The sequence below is a fragment of the Centruroides sculpturatus genome, unplaced genomic scaffold (genome assembly GCF_000671375.1).
Source record: "Centruroides sculpturatus isolate CEXI.00-Female unplaced genomic scaffold, Cexi_2.0 scaffold32, whole genome shotgun sequence".
Taxonomy (NCBI): Eukaryota; Metazoa; Arthropoda; class Arachnida; order Scorpiones; family Buthidae; genus Centruroides; species Centruroides sculpturatus.
This window is the reverse complement of record NW_019384445.1, coordinates 613,361-628,218: the sequence shown is the minus strand read 5'-3', so window position 1 is coordinate 628,218 and position 14,858 is coordinate 613,361. Positions and strand designations below refer to the sequence as shown.

The 14,858-nt window shown below is 28.8% G+C and overlaps 1 protein-coding gene across 2 annotated transcripts in view; it reads left to right on the top strand.

Annotated features, from left to right (window-relative positions):
- Positions 1–11,657, top strand: part of LOC111620352 (organic cation transporter protein-like) — a 28,900-nt gene extending 17,243 nt beyond the window's left edge. For both annotated transcript variants that reach the window (XM_023362269.1, XM_023362270.1), the window contains 8 exons: positions 2,073–2,227; positions 2,309–2,477; positions 2,676–2,823; positions 10,475–10,566; positions 10,630–10,844; positions 10,916–11,097; positions 11,159–11,298; positions 11,368–11,657. In XM_023362269.1, the coding sequence (XP_023218037.1) occupies positions 2,073–2,227; positions 2,309–2,477; positions 2,676–2,823; positions 10,475–10,566; positions 10,630–10,844; positions 10,916–11,097; positions 11,159–11,298; positions 11,368–11,458 (1,192 nt within the window). In that variant the 3' untranslated portion in view covers positions 11,459–11,657. The remainder of the gene's footprint in view (positions 1–2,072; positions 2,228–2,308; positions 2,478–2,675; positions 2,824–10,474; positions 10,567–10,629; positions 10,845–10,915; positions 11,098–11,158; positions 11,299–11,367) is intronic.
- Positions 11,658–14,858: the final 3,201 nt, after the last annotated feature.

The window sequence follows — 14,858 nt, the reverse complement described above, 5'->3', positions numbered from 1 at the left end:
TAGAGAATAAACTTACTTTATCCCAATAATCATCATTGTATTTTTCCAAAACAGAATTTTGCTCCATATGCATTATAATAAAAGTTGTAATTATAAGTTAAATACACACACTTTATTTTTGTAAAAATTTTCTGTTTGTAATGGATAAGAATTAAATTTGATGAGTCTGAAGTTTAGCAAGTCAAATTTTTTTTTATGTAACTGCATATAAAACAAAATTCCTAACAAAATAAATGTTTAAGTCAGGAGAATAAAACAAATCAAGAAAATTGTAAATCAAATAATCAGATTACTTATTTACAGAACTGTTCAGGTTGCCATTATATTATCTTGTGAATTACGAATTACCCGAAAGGACAAGTGATAAGTTTACATAAAATCTCCATATTGAATATTATCAGTGTGTTCTTATCTACATAACTACACAAATAGCAAATAAACTGATTTATATATGTATATAATCATATAGAGCTTTATAATAGTTAACATGATACAGCATTATTTAACCAAGTATAAAATATCATAATGACAACCCATTTTTCAGCTAATTTTTAATGATTACTCATCAAAATATTTTGTTAATATTAACCAACATATCTTATATCCAATAAGTTTATTATGATATTGTTATTTGATAAATTGTAAATATTATTTAACAATGATTTCCTTTATGGAAATAAAAATAAAACTAATTTTTTTTAATTGTTTTAGAGCAGAATTTTTATTAAAACTTTTTAAATATATCTTACTAAAGTATTAAAATATAAATCAACAGCAAAAAAATAATGCTAGTTAATTGTTTATCTTAACACCTTGCAAATTTGTATTGGTAAAATTATTATTAAGAAATCAGAATTAGATAACTGACCTGAGAAATTTTTTTTATATGCATTATATTGACTGATGATTAAAATGAAAATTTCTTTTTAGGGGAATAGATATAAACTCAAATGAAATAAATTGAATAAGTTTGTTTAAACATTATAATAAAATTTTTATACTTTGTCAGTTATGCAATTTTCATTTGCTTTTGATCTGATTTCATATCCCCAAAACTTATCACAATTTTGATGTAGTTTAAGAGAAAACTGCCAAAATTACTTATAAAACTTTTAAAGAGAATTCATTTAATTTTAATTAAGCAAATTTATAATTATACTTAACTAAGTGATTTAAGTTTCCAGCACATATATAATACATAAATATAATTTTTGAATAGAGTAACTTTTAAGCAGATTGGTAAATACACAAAATATAATTAAAATAGTAGAATAAACTGTTGTTTAGATGAGTTTCTAAAGCAAAATTCAACTGTATTTGGATTGAATTATAAAATATACTTTCAAATTCTGAAAATTTAAGAAAAATCTATTATTTTGAATTCTTATTCACAGGTTTCTAGATATAAACTGGATGGGAAACAATTGTGGTCTTTTGTGGTTTCTGTATGGTCTGATAAAATAAAATTGTTAAATTTTAATCTTGCTGCTGTGAATTTGAGTTAAAAAATTATTAATTGGAAAAAAAAAATCAGAAAACAGACATGCACGTGTATTTATCGAGCACGAATGTGGAAAGTATACACTTATTTGAGAAACAATAAAAGTAGTGACAAATTGAAAAATGTCTATACCAGAAATAACAAAACTAGATCTTGAGAGTTATTTTAAATCCATAATTTTTAAGAAACACATGGTTACTCATTGAAATGACAATAAATTTTTCTAACTTCACCATTCAAACACAAAAATAACATATATTTTTATTTTGTTGTTATGATAAAATACTATCGACTGTTTAAATTGTTAAAATAACATTGAATAAATGATGATTAATAGGAGTTTTGTTAGTAAGAGGAGGTTTAATTTACTAGAAATCATCTCTTTATTAAAGGACTTTTAAAACTTATTATGGATATTTTTTTAAAGAAGAAATGAGATTTGAATTTTTGAATGTTCGACAGTATTATAAAATAAACATAGTGCATTATCTGTGGATTAGATACTATGTTTATTATTGGATGGAGTAAGTTTAAATTTAAAATTCTCTGAATGTCTACTTTTATTTTTTAGATTTGGAAGACGACCAATTTTTTTCACTGCTCTTGGAATTTTATTAGTTTCAAATGTAGCTTGTCTTTTTGCTAATCATTTTATTGTTTTTACTATACTTCGTTTCTTTATATCTCTCGGAGTTTCCGGAGCCGGTGCTACAAGTTTTGTGATTTGTATGTTAATCTCAAATATTTATTTTATGTTTCATGATTTGAATGATCTAGATCAAAAGATAATGGAAGTGTGTTTTACAGTGATGGAAACGGTGGGTCCCGAATTTCGTTCAGCCTATGGACTCGGATATAATTTCGGTTGGGCGCTGGGCTACATTCTGCTTCCAGGCATCGCTTGGTGGTTGAGAGACTGGTTCTACATTCAGATGGCCATCACCATCCCTTGTTTTGTACTAGTTGCATCTTGGTGGTACGTAAAGGAAATACAATTCTCAAATAATATAAATTTAAAGACAATTTATTTAAAATGTACAACTGTAGCGTAAAAATTTACTCTTGCCGACAACTGTCTAATGGTCATTTCTTCACTAAATACCGTACACGTATTTTGTTTTTTTCTTCTTGATGGTATGGGATTTTCAGGTATATGATTGAGCGCTTTTTCAAGGTTCATCTCCGAATCTCCCCGTTGGCTGCTAACCAATAACCGTTTCGACAAAGCGGAGAAAGTCGTCACGACAGCGGCCAAGAAAAATAATAAAAACCTCATGGAAGCCAAAAATGCATTCAAGCAAATAAGGAACAACTTAGAAAAAGTAAGCATTTTTAAATGTTTAATAATTAAGAAAATATTAAATACATTATTTTTTCCCACTAAAAAATAATGTTATTTGAACTCCATAAAATGTTGCAACATTACTCCTAATTAAAAGTAATTGATATATTTTATAATAACGTATAACATTGATAATAGATTATGATAAATATGTTTCTAGTTATTATTAAATCAAATATATTAGTAAACTTCTAAATTATAGCATGATTACACATGGAAATGGATATAAAATACATGAATGAATACAGAAGAAAGTTCTAGTGCAGCAGAATTTGACATTTTACACCATATAATAGAATAAATATGCAAATAAAGTAAAAATTTTATAATCCTTTTAGCTGTATAGTGATTTAGGAATATGATAAATTCAAAATTATGAAAGAAAAAAATCAAGCAAAGTAAATTTTAAAATAAATTTATTATATGTTAGTAGTACACACCAGATTTCTGAATTTATGATTATTGATACTAAATTGAATCAGTCAAATATTTTCATTTAAGTAAGTAAGTAAAGAAACAGTTCAAGTAAACAATTTTTATTTCTGTGTTTTTTTTTTTGATCTCCTAATAGTGGCAGGTACTCCACTTGATAAATTTTTTTTGTGGCACCTCTAAGTGTCTTTGCAGAAAACTGCTATAAATCATTGCTTTATCTATTGTTATAAATTAATTTGTCACACAAAAATGGTAAAATTCTGGAGTAATACATAATATTTACTTTTATCAATATTAATAATTCATTGAAAACCTCTTGTAGCTTATTCAAAAATAGTAAAAGCTGAAACTGTTTTGGTAATTATTTTGACACCTCACGAGAAAGTGTGTCAAGTTATGAAGTCTGTCGTTCTAGCCAGGCTTTGAAAAATTTGAAATTTTAATGGTTGACTGTGTCATTAAAAACAGAAAGTCTGGCAAATTGTATATACAGTACTGTCTTACTACAATACATAAAATAATAGAGCAGTTAATGAAATTGGCTAATAAAACTTTGCATAAATGTAGACAATAATTTTTTATGCATATATAAATTACTGTAATGCAGGAAAGGAAAATTTGAATCATTTGCAAAAATTTTATTAACAAACTATGTTAGAATAGCTTCTTTGACAAGACCAAAGTTGGATGTCTACTTGTATTTTCTTATAGGTTCTGTCAATCCAAAAGCCTTTAAAATTTCCTCCTTATTCTTCACAAATATCATTACCATTGTGTACGTCAATGGCGTGCCATGACATTTGATGATAGGGAAGCTGTGTTTCTGTAAGAAGCTGACTTCCAAGGGCAATCAGTTAATTGTGCATCAGTGATGGTCTAGGGTCCATTCGTATCCGTTTGTTTGATAAGCCAGTAAAAACCATAGACTTCTCTAAATGTATTTTTAGTATCACAATTATGTTCTGAATCGCTATCCATGATATAAGGACTAAAATTATAAATAAAATAATAAAAACTTACTTGGTGAAATAAAATGTGTGGTGGATATACATACTTGGTACAAAATATTCTTCAATTGTATGAATATACTTTTAAAGAAAATTATAATTAAATATAGCTTTGTAAAGAAATGTACATAAAAATAACAACATATTCTTTACTTTTTAAATCTTAATACAATTCACTTAGTCAAATAGCTCCCTACGAGTGGCTAATGGATGGAATCAAGAGATGGTCCTGATAGGTGCATGCACATGGGCTGCCAAATCCCGAGGGTGCTGATACTGGTCAATGTCAAATGCCTCTTTTGTCGCATCACTCGTATACCTCAAAGGACGCGACAGGGTTGTAGTACATTTTAAACATTTCTCACCATAGCTGTAAAAATCTAAATATGTTAAACTTAATAGATTGTCTGTCATTTGTTTTCTAATTTGTTTTAGGACCAGGTGTCCACAGAAATTTCCAAAATTTACAACTTTTCGGTCACTCTCATTGAAATGGAAAAATTTCTGTCTTTATTATCTAATATTATGAAGAAATCAGTCCCCACTGTACTCAGCTAGAGATTGGTTTGGTTAAGCTTTTGTTTAAGTAAAATTCTGACACTTTCAGCAGGGTTTTATTTATGTCCTAATTCCCTAATCTCTTAATTATTTAACTACTTCTTAAGTAGAAATAAGCTGAAACACTTGTTACTTTGTACTTGAATATTTGTAATCTTGGGAAAGTAGTGGAAAGACAAATTTTTATGTCAACAAATATATAAATCGTAAATTTAAGGAAAATCAATTCTAGAGCTTTTTCTGTACCTGGTGCATCTCTCTCATTCATTAAATTTAGTCGTAAATGACACTGTCGAAGTAACGGTTAATTTTTTAACATTATACAAGAATTGTACACGTTTTTTTCTACATCCCCTTATAGATGGGACATACGAAATTGTAATATCGCCGGCTTAACATTGAAATCCGTGAGTAATATAAAATCGGAGAGTGGAATAAATATATCAAATATTTTAATGGATTTTTTAAACTCCTGTCAAGTATACAGAACTATCATAAAAACATACCAGTAAACTCCTAACAATGAGTTAAGTTATAAATCTACATGTGATTTAATCATTTATTCCGCTACTGATATTCGAATATACAATAGCAATCTTATCATTTTTTTCACGTGTATTATAGAAATTTGTAATAAGATGCATAATGTGGTTATAATAAAATATTAATTAATTTAAAGTATGTTAAAATATGAAAATAATCGCACAATATGTATTTATATTTTAGAAAATACAAGGGAAGCAGCACTTCCACAGCTTCCAAGGACGGCATGCCTGGTATACATGATGCTGTATTTTTTTGCAACATCAGCCTGCTTATGGCATGGCATCTTAGAGTTTTCTTAAAATTTTTTACTTTAAGTGTTAATGCCTATAGCTTTTGTAGGGTCACTGTAAAAATTTGCTGTACACAGTCAGCTATTATATGCAAATGAACAAAATTAATTTTGAGCATTTAATAGGCAGAACTGTAACTATACAGTGTCCCCTAAGGTTTTTCCTAGTTGAAGAGATTGAGATAATAGCATCTATGTGGGATGGGAATTTGGGTGAGAAAGAGACAAGGGAAAAGTAAACTGTATAGATGTGCCATTCACACAATAGGATTGCAGATTCTCATAAACACTTGCCTTTTCTATTTAAATTATTTCATCAAACATAGGTTGAGTTAATGAGGTCATCTATCAACAATTTTGATAAAACAAGGTTTTGTCCCATAGAATAATATGTTACATCAACCAAAATATAAAAAAATGTCAAGTTATTAGAGTGTTAAGACAGTGGAATTCTACCATATTAATTTCAAGATCCTTTGTGACTAATTTAAATTGCGATGCTATCTTTCAAAAGAGCCAAGATGATAGGATTTTCCTTCAAATAGTCCAATACCGATTACTTATACTCTTGTGCACTAATATGTAGCAAAAGCAGGTAATAGTCTGGCATAGTTTTTTGTCTATTCCCTGTATATTTCTAACAACACTTTATATAGATACTAACAATATAATAATTAACAACACTAAAGGCTGATGTAATACTTAACGATTGGAAAAATTTTGTAATATAAAATGTTTTCCTCTTATGATTAATAATTCTGAATTTAACTCAATAAAAATAGTTTCACATTAAATTTAACTTTTACAAATTAAAATTGTACAGTTTTCATATTTATTTTACATAAATTATTAATAAAAAAAATATATAAAATATATTCATTAATAAAATTAATGAGTATATTTTGTCATCATTAATATCTAGTAATCTTCTATTGTTATTGATGATGTTATTGATGATTATTATTATTATTGTTTCATTACTTTTATGTCATTATCATTTATTATTTAAATTTAAATTACAACCTCATTAAATTTCAAAACAAATTGTGAAATTTTTAAAATTATAACACAATGGAATTAATTGAAGCCCACTTGTCTTATTATAATTTAGGAGAAAAAATTTTAAATAGCTTACAAAACAAACCTGTAACAAAATAAATTTCATCATCAAAGATAAATTTAAAATATTTCAGCTTTATTAATTTTTATAATTAGAATAGTTTCATAAATGATAATTGATTGCAATAAAATAACTGACTACATTACAATATCATTCAATTTATTTCTGTCATTTAAGTGCACTAAGTTGGCAAAGTATTTATGAAGATAATCCAATCAAGGTTACAAAAACACCGTGAAGAAACCAGCCGAGAAGAACAGGCAGGGTTTCGTCCTGGTCGTGGTTGCTGTGATCAAATCTTTGCCCTGCGTCAGCTTATTGAGGAAAGGACCAGATGCGGCAAACGGACCATTGTCCTGTTCATCGATTTCAAATCTGCATTCGACTGTGTGCACAGGCCTGCGCTATGGAGAGCACTTGAGAATGAGCATGTCCCACAAAAAGTTATCACACTACTCAAGGAAGCCTACAAAGATTCCACCAGTCAACTGCGAATCCGGGGGGAACTATCTGAGGAGTTTACCATCCAGACAGGAGTTCGCCAGGGAGACGTGGTCTCTCCACTATTGTTTAATATTGTGGTGGATTCAATTATGAGGAAGACATTTGATGGGAAATGTGGTGTCCAGTTTGGGGATGGCCACTTTCTAACTGATCTAATGTTTGCCGACGACAGTGCCGTCTTCGCTGACAACGATGTAGTGGCCACAGATACGCTTTATGATATAGCCACTATCGCTCAGTCATATGGTCTTAAAATAAATGTGGACAAAACCAAAGTGCTTACAACGGATGGATCGCGGGCAACTGTTTACCTTAATGGAGTCCAAATTGAGCAGGTACAAGAGTTTAAATACCTTGGGTCACTGATCCAGGAGAAGAAAGTGGCATCGTCAAAAGAAACTCATGCCCGTATTGGACAGGCAGCCCATGCATTTGCCTCACTCAAATGGTGTGTATGGAGAAAGAAGAACATTTCTTTGATGACCAAGATCCGCCTGTTCCGTACACTAGTCATACCAATCCTTCTCTATGGGTCAGAAACTTGGACCTTGCTTAAGACAGACTTGGACAAACTTGAGACCTTTCAATTGAAATGCTTGAGACAGATTCTTGGTATCTCCCTTTGGGATCGCATCACCAACAATGCCATCCGGGCCAGATGCCGACAACAGCCATCTGTTAAGACACAAATTCAACAGCGACGGCTGAGATGGTTTGGCCATGTGTGCCGAATGGATTTTAACCGGATTCCCCACCAACTGCTCTTCCGACAGCGACCTAATCTGTGGAAAATCCAACACTCCGCACCTAAGAAAACATGGACTAAACACGTTGAGGAGGACCTCAAGAACCAACGGCTTGATCTGAACCAGGCAAAAGCGGCGGCCATGGATCGAGGGCATTGGAGGGGCATTGTGGAGAAAGCTCGACTTCCTGCGGCACCCACAGCAGCATACTGGTTGCGCAGACACCCGCAACCAAATGTCAGCTAGGGACAAAAGAAGAAGAAGAAGAAGTGCACTAAGATAAGACTTTATTTACTAATAATTAGATCACAAATGTCCAAAGCTTAACTAATTAAAAATGCTCTTTTGAAAGATTTACTTTGTCACTTACATGTTACATACTTTTAATACTTTGAGCTGTTGACATGTTTGGTTCATCATAATTTAGTATTTTCACAAAAATGTTTTTTCGTCAAATCAATGTTAACTCAAAATTGTTCAACAGAAATTTTATATGTAAGAAATGAAAAGAAAGTTCCAATTTCTGCATTTTATCATAAGGAGTCATAAAGATGAAGTCTTCGAAAAATAATAAGAGATTAGTCTCGAAGATGATTATTTTCAGATTGTTTGTTGTTGAAGACTTTTTAAAAAGCAGGCTGTTTAAGAGTTCCAGATTTAAGTTGAATGAATAAATCCAACAATAGACATCAATTTTTAAAAACTATTCTCTTTGATAAATGATCTGAAGATACAAAGATTTGGTTTCAAATATATTTTATTTTTCGTGGACTTTTTAAAAGCCATTTTTAGATTGCACTTCTGTATTAAGTAAAATTTATAGTTCTTTCATTTATAGTTCAAAAACTTTATTTTGTAATATACAAAATAAAGTTTTTGTACAGTGCAAAATTTTTAAAAATCAGATTAACATCAAAATATTTAGATAGCAAAGTAATACAATATGGTGGAATCACTTTTTAGTGATCCTTGATCTAGCAACTTGCTCCTGATATGGACTAATAGCATTATGCTTAGAGATTGGCCAGGATCAGGATCTTCTCTATTTTATAGTCCATGTAATTCCATGTAATGATGTAAATGGTGGGATCATGTAAATGGTGGCATCCATGTAAATGGTGGGATCCTGTTAAAGTGTCTTTGAAATGTTTAAACAACAAGAAGATAATTTTACATGCTCAAGTGAAAATACATCTTAACATTTAATCAAAATTATGCATATTTATTTCTACAGCATTTTTATTTTTATGTACAGTAAAATAAAAGCTTTATTTTTTGTAATTTTTCCATTTAATTCATAATGGTAATTCCAATATTAACATAATAATTACAAGACATTATGTAAAAAGTGCATGTGCATTCATAAAATCTAGTAACCACTTTTTTTTTGTTTTTGTTTTCTTTTTCAAATGTCATTTCATAATTAGAAAACATTAAAATTAAAATATCCTTAAAGAAAAATACTCCAAAATTTAAAATTTTGAACCTTCATAAATAATATGGCTTAACTAGCACAATCCATCAAAACTGGAAAATCTAACTATATAAAGCTGAAAAACTAGATTCTTTCTTTCTTTCTGTCACTGTATGCCAAAAATGGCCATTAGGGACGCCCCTAGCTATTATTTAAATTAACAATAAATTCAGTATATTATTATTTTTATTTGTAATAGGAATTTATTATTTATATCACAGAATGACACTGCTGCTGCTAGAACACTCACTAGGGGGGGTGTCCTGGGCTACTAGAATAGAAGGATTAGAAGTACGAAATAATCTAATAATCTTAATCTTGGTTGTTTTTTGCCCGGGCAACACCGGGCTCATCTGCTGGTCTGATATAATGTCCATTTTTTTCAACAGGTCATTATAAACTAAATAAATGTATTGTTTCCAAATACAGTATGCTAAGTAATTTAAAAATGAAAATTAAAGTATAACAAAATGTTTTGTGATTATTTCATGAAATAACAGATTTTCTGAATTTTGAGAAATTCAAGGATACTAAATCAAAAATAGAATACAGTGTTTTTTTATTAATATCAATTTACTTTTCATTTAAGGGAAAAATTTATAAAACTGTGTTAATCCCCAATTTCTTAAAAAATAAGAACTAATGATAAATTAAAAAGCCATCTTTAGAAGCTAAAAATTGATGAATTTCAAGAACCAAACAAAATAAAAATACTGAAGTTGACAAATTTGGTACAAAAATTTCCATCTGGTATGGTTGCATCTAGCTTTATATACGAGGTATAAACTCATATATAAAATACTTAAAGTAAGTTATTCTATTGTTGTTATCACAAAAATTTCCATTTCAAATTCTGTAAGAGGGATTATATTATTTTATGTGAAATCATTGTCTTAGTTTAAATGTGTTATATATACTGCATATGCTTAATACTAATTATTTTTATTTTAAGGCTGAAGCACCAAAGAAAACACAAGCAACAATTTTTAGTTTGTTAAGAACTCCCAATATGAGGAAGAAAACACTCAATTTATATTTTTGTTGGTAAATATATTTGATATTTTAACACTAAACCAAATACAGTGTATTTAATCAAATGTATTTTAGGTTTGTAAATTCGTTTATATATTTTGGTTTATCTCTAAACACAAACGATCTTGGAGGCAATCCCTTCATCAATTTTTTTATTGCTGGTGCAATTGAGTTTCCTGCCTATGTGGTTTCTATTTTTGTCATTCGGATATTTGGTAGAAGAATTCCGCAGATGGCCACAATGGTAATAGGTGGAATGGCTTGTGTATTGACCATTCCAATTGGTGATGGTAAGTTAAGTTATGTAATGTTTTTTGGATAATTGATTAAAAATCTTTTAATTATTAAAAATTTCCAAAAGATCTTCTGTGGCTGAAAATAAGCTTGGCAATGATTGGAAAATTTTGCATAACTGCATCTTTTGGTATAGTGTATGTTTTTTCTGCCGAAATATATCCCACGGTTGTCAGAAATGTTGGAGTAGGCTCTAGTTCAACTTGTGCCAGAATAGGTTCTATGGTTGCACCTTTCGTTAAAGAATTAGTAAGTGTCAATATAAATGGTTTAGTTATCAAATTCAGTTTCTAAAATAAAAATTTCCTAGGGGAAAGCTACAAAACCAGAAGTTCCATACGCAGTTTATGGTGGACTGTCGGTAGTAAGTGGTTTACTTGTCCTGCTTTTGCCGGAAACTCACCAATGTAGCTTGCCTGACACTATTCAAGAAGGTGAACAATTTGGAACGTAAGTATTTCTACAAATAATTTATATAAATGAGAATATTTGTAAAAATAAAATGTAAATATTTTTCAGGAAAGCTTATAATCCTATAAAAGGCATAAATACAGAAATATCCATGGTTGAGAAAGAAGTTTTAGATCAAAATGATAAAACTCGACTATGACAATTTATTGTCCAAAATAGGAAACTTCGAATTCGAGTCTGTCATATTCAGTATTTCAGATAAGGTTTTAAATTCCAAATAAAAATGTTCAATAGCATGAACATATTCCATGATAAATTCCATATATTATAATATAGACCATTTTAATGTAATGCATTTACTACTAACAAGTGAATAAATGATATCAGATTTGGTATAACATATTTAAAATTTATTTTGTTAAACACATTTCTTTGAGCTATATATTTGTACATAACATATTTAAATTGTTGGGATGCAATTTTTAAATAACAAAAGAATCAACAATGCAAATATAGTTTCAATAAAATTCAAAGCATTAAAACCACAAATTTTTTCTTCACATCGACATATACAGATATTCAAAATATAGTTTTGCTCTTTTACTATCAAAATAGAAACTTTGTCAACCTAAAAAATATTGGTATCGTTCAAATTTAAATAAAAAAGCTGACTGATTCTTGGCACATCATAAATATATACAGCACTAAAAAGGTCTATTAAGGCAATTTATATATAAAATATACACTCGTTTAAATACAGATTTTATATATTACTAGAAGTAAGTTCGTGTAGTGAATTTTAATAATATAAATATTAACAATACTCTGGAGGCATATAATGTGGATACTTGCTTGCCCAATGCTCCAGTTCCTCCGAGGATATATTTCCTTCTAATAGCGCATCAATTGCATTCAGTTCATTCTCTCGGTCCTGTATTGAAGTAATGACAACATTGAGAATCAATTAAAATACTAAAATTGACTAGCTTTTAAAACTTACTTTTAGGGTTCGCTGTAATGCAAAATAAGATCTCATCATCTGACTGATTCCCCTCTCTTCTCTTAACAATGTACGACAACGACGAGTTCGGACGTCGACACCATCGACTGTTAATTCTGCTCTTTTTAGGTTATTAAGGAGTTGCACCATTTCATCATCCGACTCTAATTTTAAAATTAATAAGTTTTAAATATTTCTATGGTCAATATTCAAAACTATATAAGACAGAAAGGAATGGTGTAATTTGGATAGAAAAAAAGTAAACAAAGGAAAATTTATTTAGCCAATTCTCTGAAAATTAATATACTAAAATACTATTAACTTGATATGAACAGATCAATATACTTAATTTTTAATATATATTGTGATTGACATCAACTTAATGTTTTCTATTCTCTAACAATGCATTTTATTCATGACAGTTATTAAATGATGTTTACATTGACAATTGATGCTAAATTACATCACATTTATTATAATCACGCTATGTAAATATAAGAAAGGAATTTGCAAACATCACACTTCAAGTTATTGTTTTTATGATTGTACAAAATGCTTTAATGTCTAATTTTGACTCACAAAAGTGATTGATTCCATAGAAAAATTGTTTGGAATACTTCACTGTCATTGTTCAAAGAAAATGCAAGTGCCAACAGATGGATTCAAATTGCTAATTGTTGGAATATTAAATAAAGGTTACTAATTTATTTTTATACAAATAATACATGTAATAAGGCAGCACAACTTCCCAAAAGAAGCACTCCCAACAAATGAAAATTAAAATAATTATTGCAAGATACTTTTCAACTTCAGATAGGAGCCTAATGGCTAATTCATAAAGAAAACATTAAGATATGTTTCATGTTTTCCATAATCTGAAAACAGTTGAAGCAGATGGATAAACAGTAACTTAAGTCTTTGAAAGACTGAAACTATAATAAAGAAAAAGCTCATAAAATAGCCTTACAAGAAATTGTATAATTGTTATTTATCATGGGAACAGAAATAAACAAATAAATGGAACATAATTTGAAAGGAAACTGGTTAATACAAATGCAAAAATTAAAAGGTTTCACTGAAAAACTCATGCATGTGTTCAGTAAAATCTTAAGATTATGACAGGCTCACATTATCAACTACTAATTATTTCAGCAAGTTATGCCATTTACATTAAAATTTTAAATAATAAGCAAATGGTACCAATTGCAATTTATAAAATATCACATCAATGTAAATGAAAAGAAAAATGGAATTTAAAATAAAAGAAAAAAACAAAACATGAGAGATAAGTTCAGAAAATTCATATAATTGATTTTAATCTGTAAATAAATCTTTTATGTACAATACTTATAATACCTCATTTAACTTATTGGTTTATCCAACAGAGTAACAAAATTTGAATTAATATTGAAGAAATTATGAAGTCAAATACAAGAGTTAAGAAGTCTATACATATTACAGAGTTTTAAACAAACAATAATAAGCAATACTCAGAGTTATAATCTTCTTAATAACTATATGTAATTTGCTATAAATTTTAAGGACTTATCACACCATGGTTTTCAACTGGAAAGTCCTTAATATTTATAGCAAATTACATATAGCTATTAAGAATATTAATTACAATATAGGACAAAAAGCAAATAATTATAATTATGAGTATTGCTTATATTAAATGTTTTGACTTATTTTTTTAAACAATAATGTTGAGCTGGATGAAGATAAAAAGATTTAAGGGTATAGTAAATTATAGAGGAAGCTTTGAAGATCTTAAGTATGGTCAAGGAAATAGTGATTAGTGATAAGAATAGGTCTCTTTTATAATGGCAATAACAAAAGTACTGCTAAAAGGAATGAAACAATTTTGTATGTTTAATCTAAAGACAGCAAAGAAAACACAGTGGTGGCAAGAAGTGCAATATTGTGATAAAGAACTGCAAAAATACCATCAGATCCAGGAAATGTCAAGTTTTTGGATTGAATCATATTTGTAATGATATTTTCTCTTTTTCTAAGAATGCTACATTATTAAATTGTCAAGTTTCAATTGCAAATTATTATTAGCTGAAAAGTGCTTTAAAATCAAGATAGAGTAAACTGCATTATTTAGAATAGTATTAGAATTAATGGAAAAGTTGTATCTTTATTTTTGTTAGTAAATTTTATTTTGTTAGATTATCTCCAAGCAGTATGTAAACTATAAGTCAAAGACTGAGCAATATTATTAAAGATGAAATTTCTGCAGCAGAGCTTAGAGAACTGTTTTTGAATATTATGCAGATACAATTACAGAGATTACCAAACTATCAGGTCAGTCCATAAGTTCGTGCGCATTTTTATCTACAAAAAAAGCAACAAAAAATTTTAACTAAATTTTATTTCAATCTATAATGTATTCACCATTATTTTGTACAATTTCTTGCCATCTTGATGGTAGCTTTTTAATCCCGTCTTTGTAAAATGATTTCGGTTTTGAATTAAAATATTCAGAAATAGCCTTTTTTACATTGTTCTCATCCTCAAAAGTTTTTCCTTTTAAAAAATTCTGCAAACTCCGAAAAAGATGATAATCACTGGGAGCAATATCTGGCAAATATGG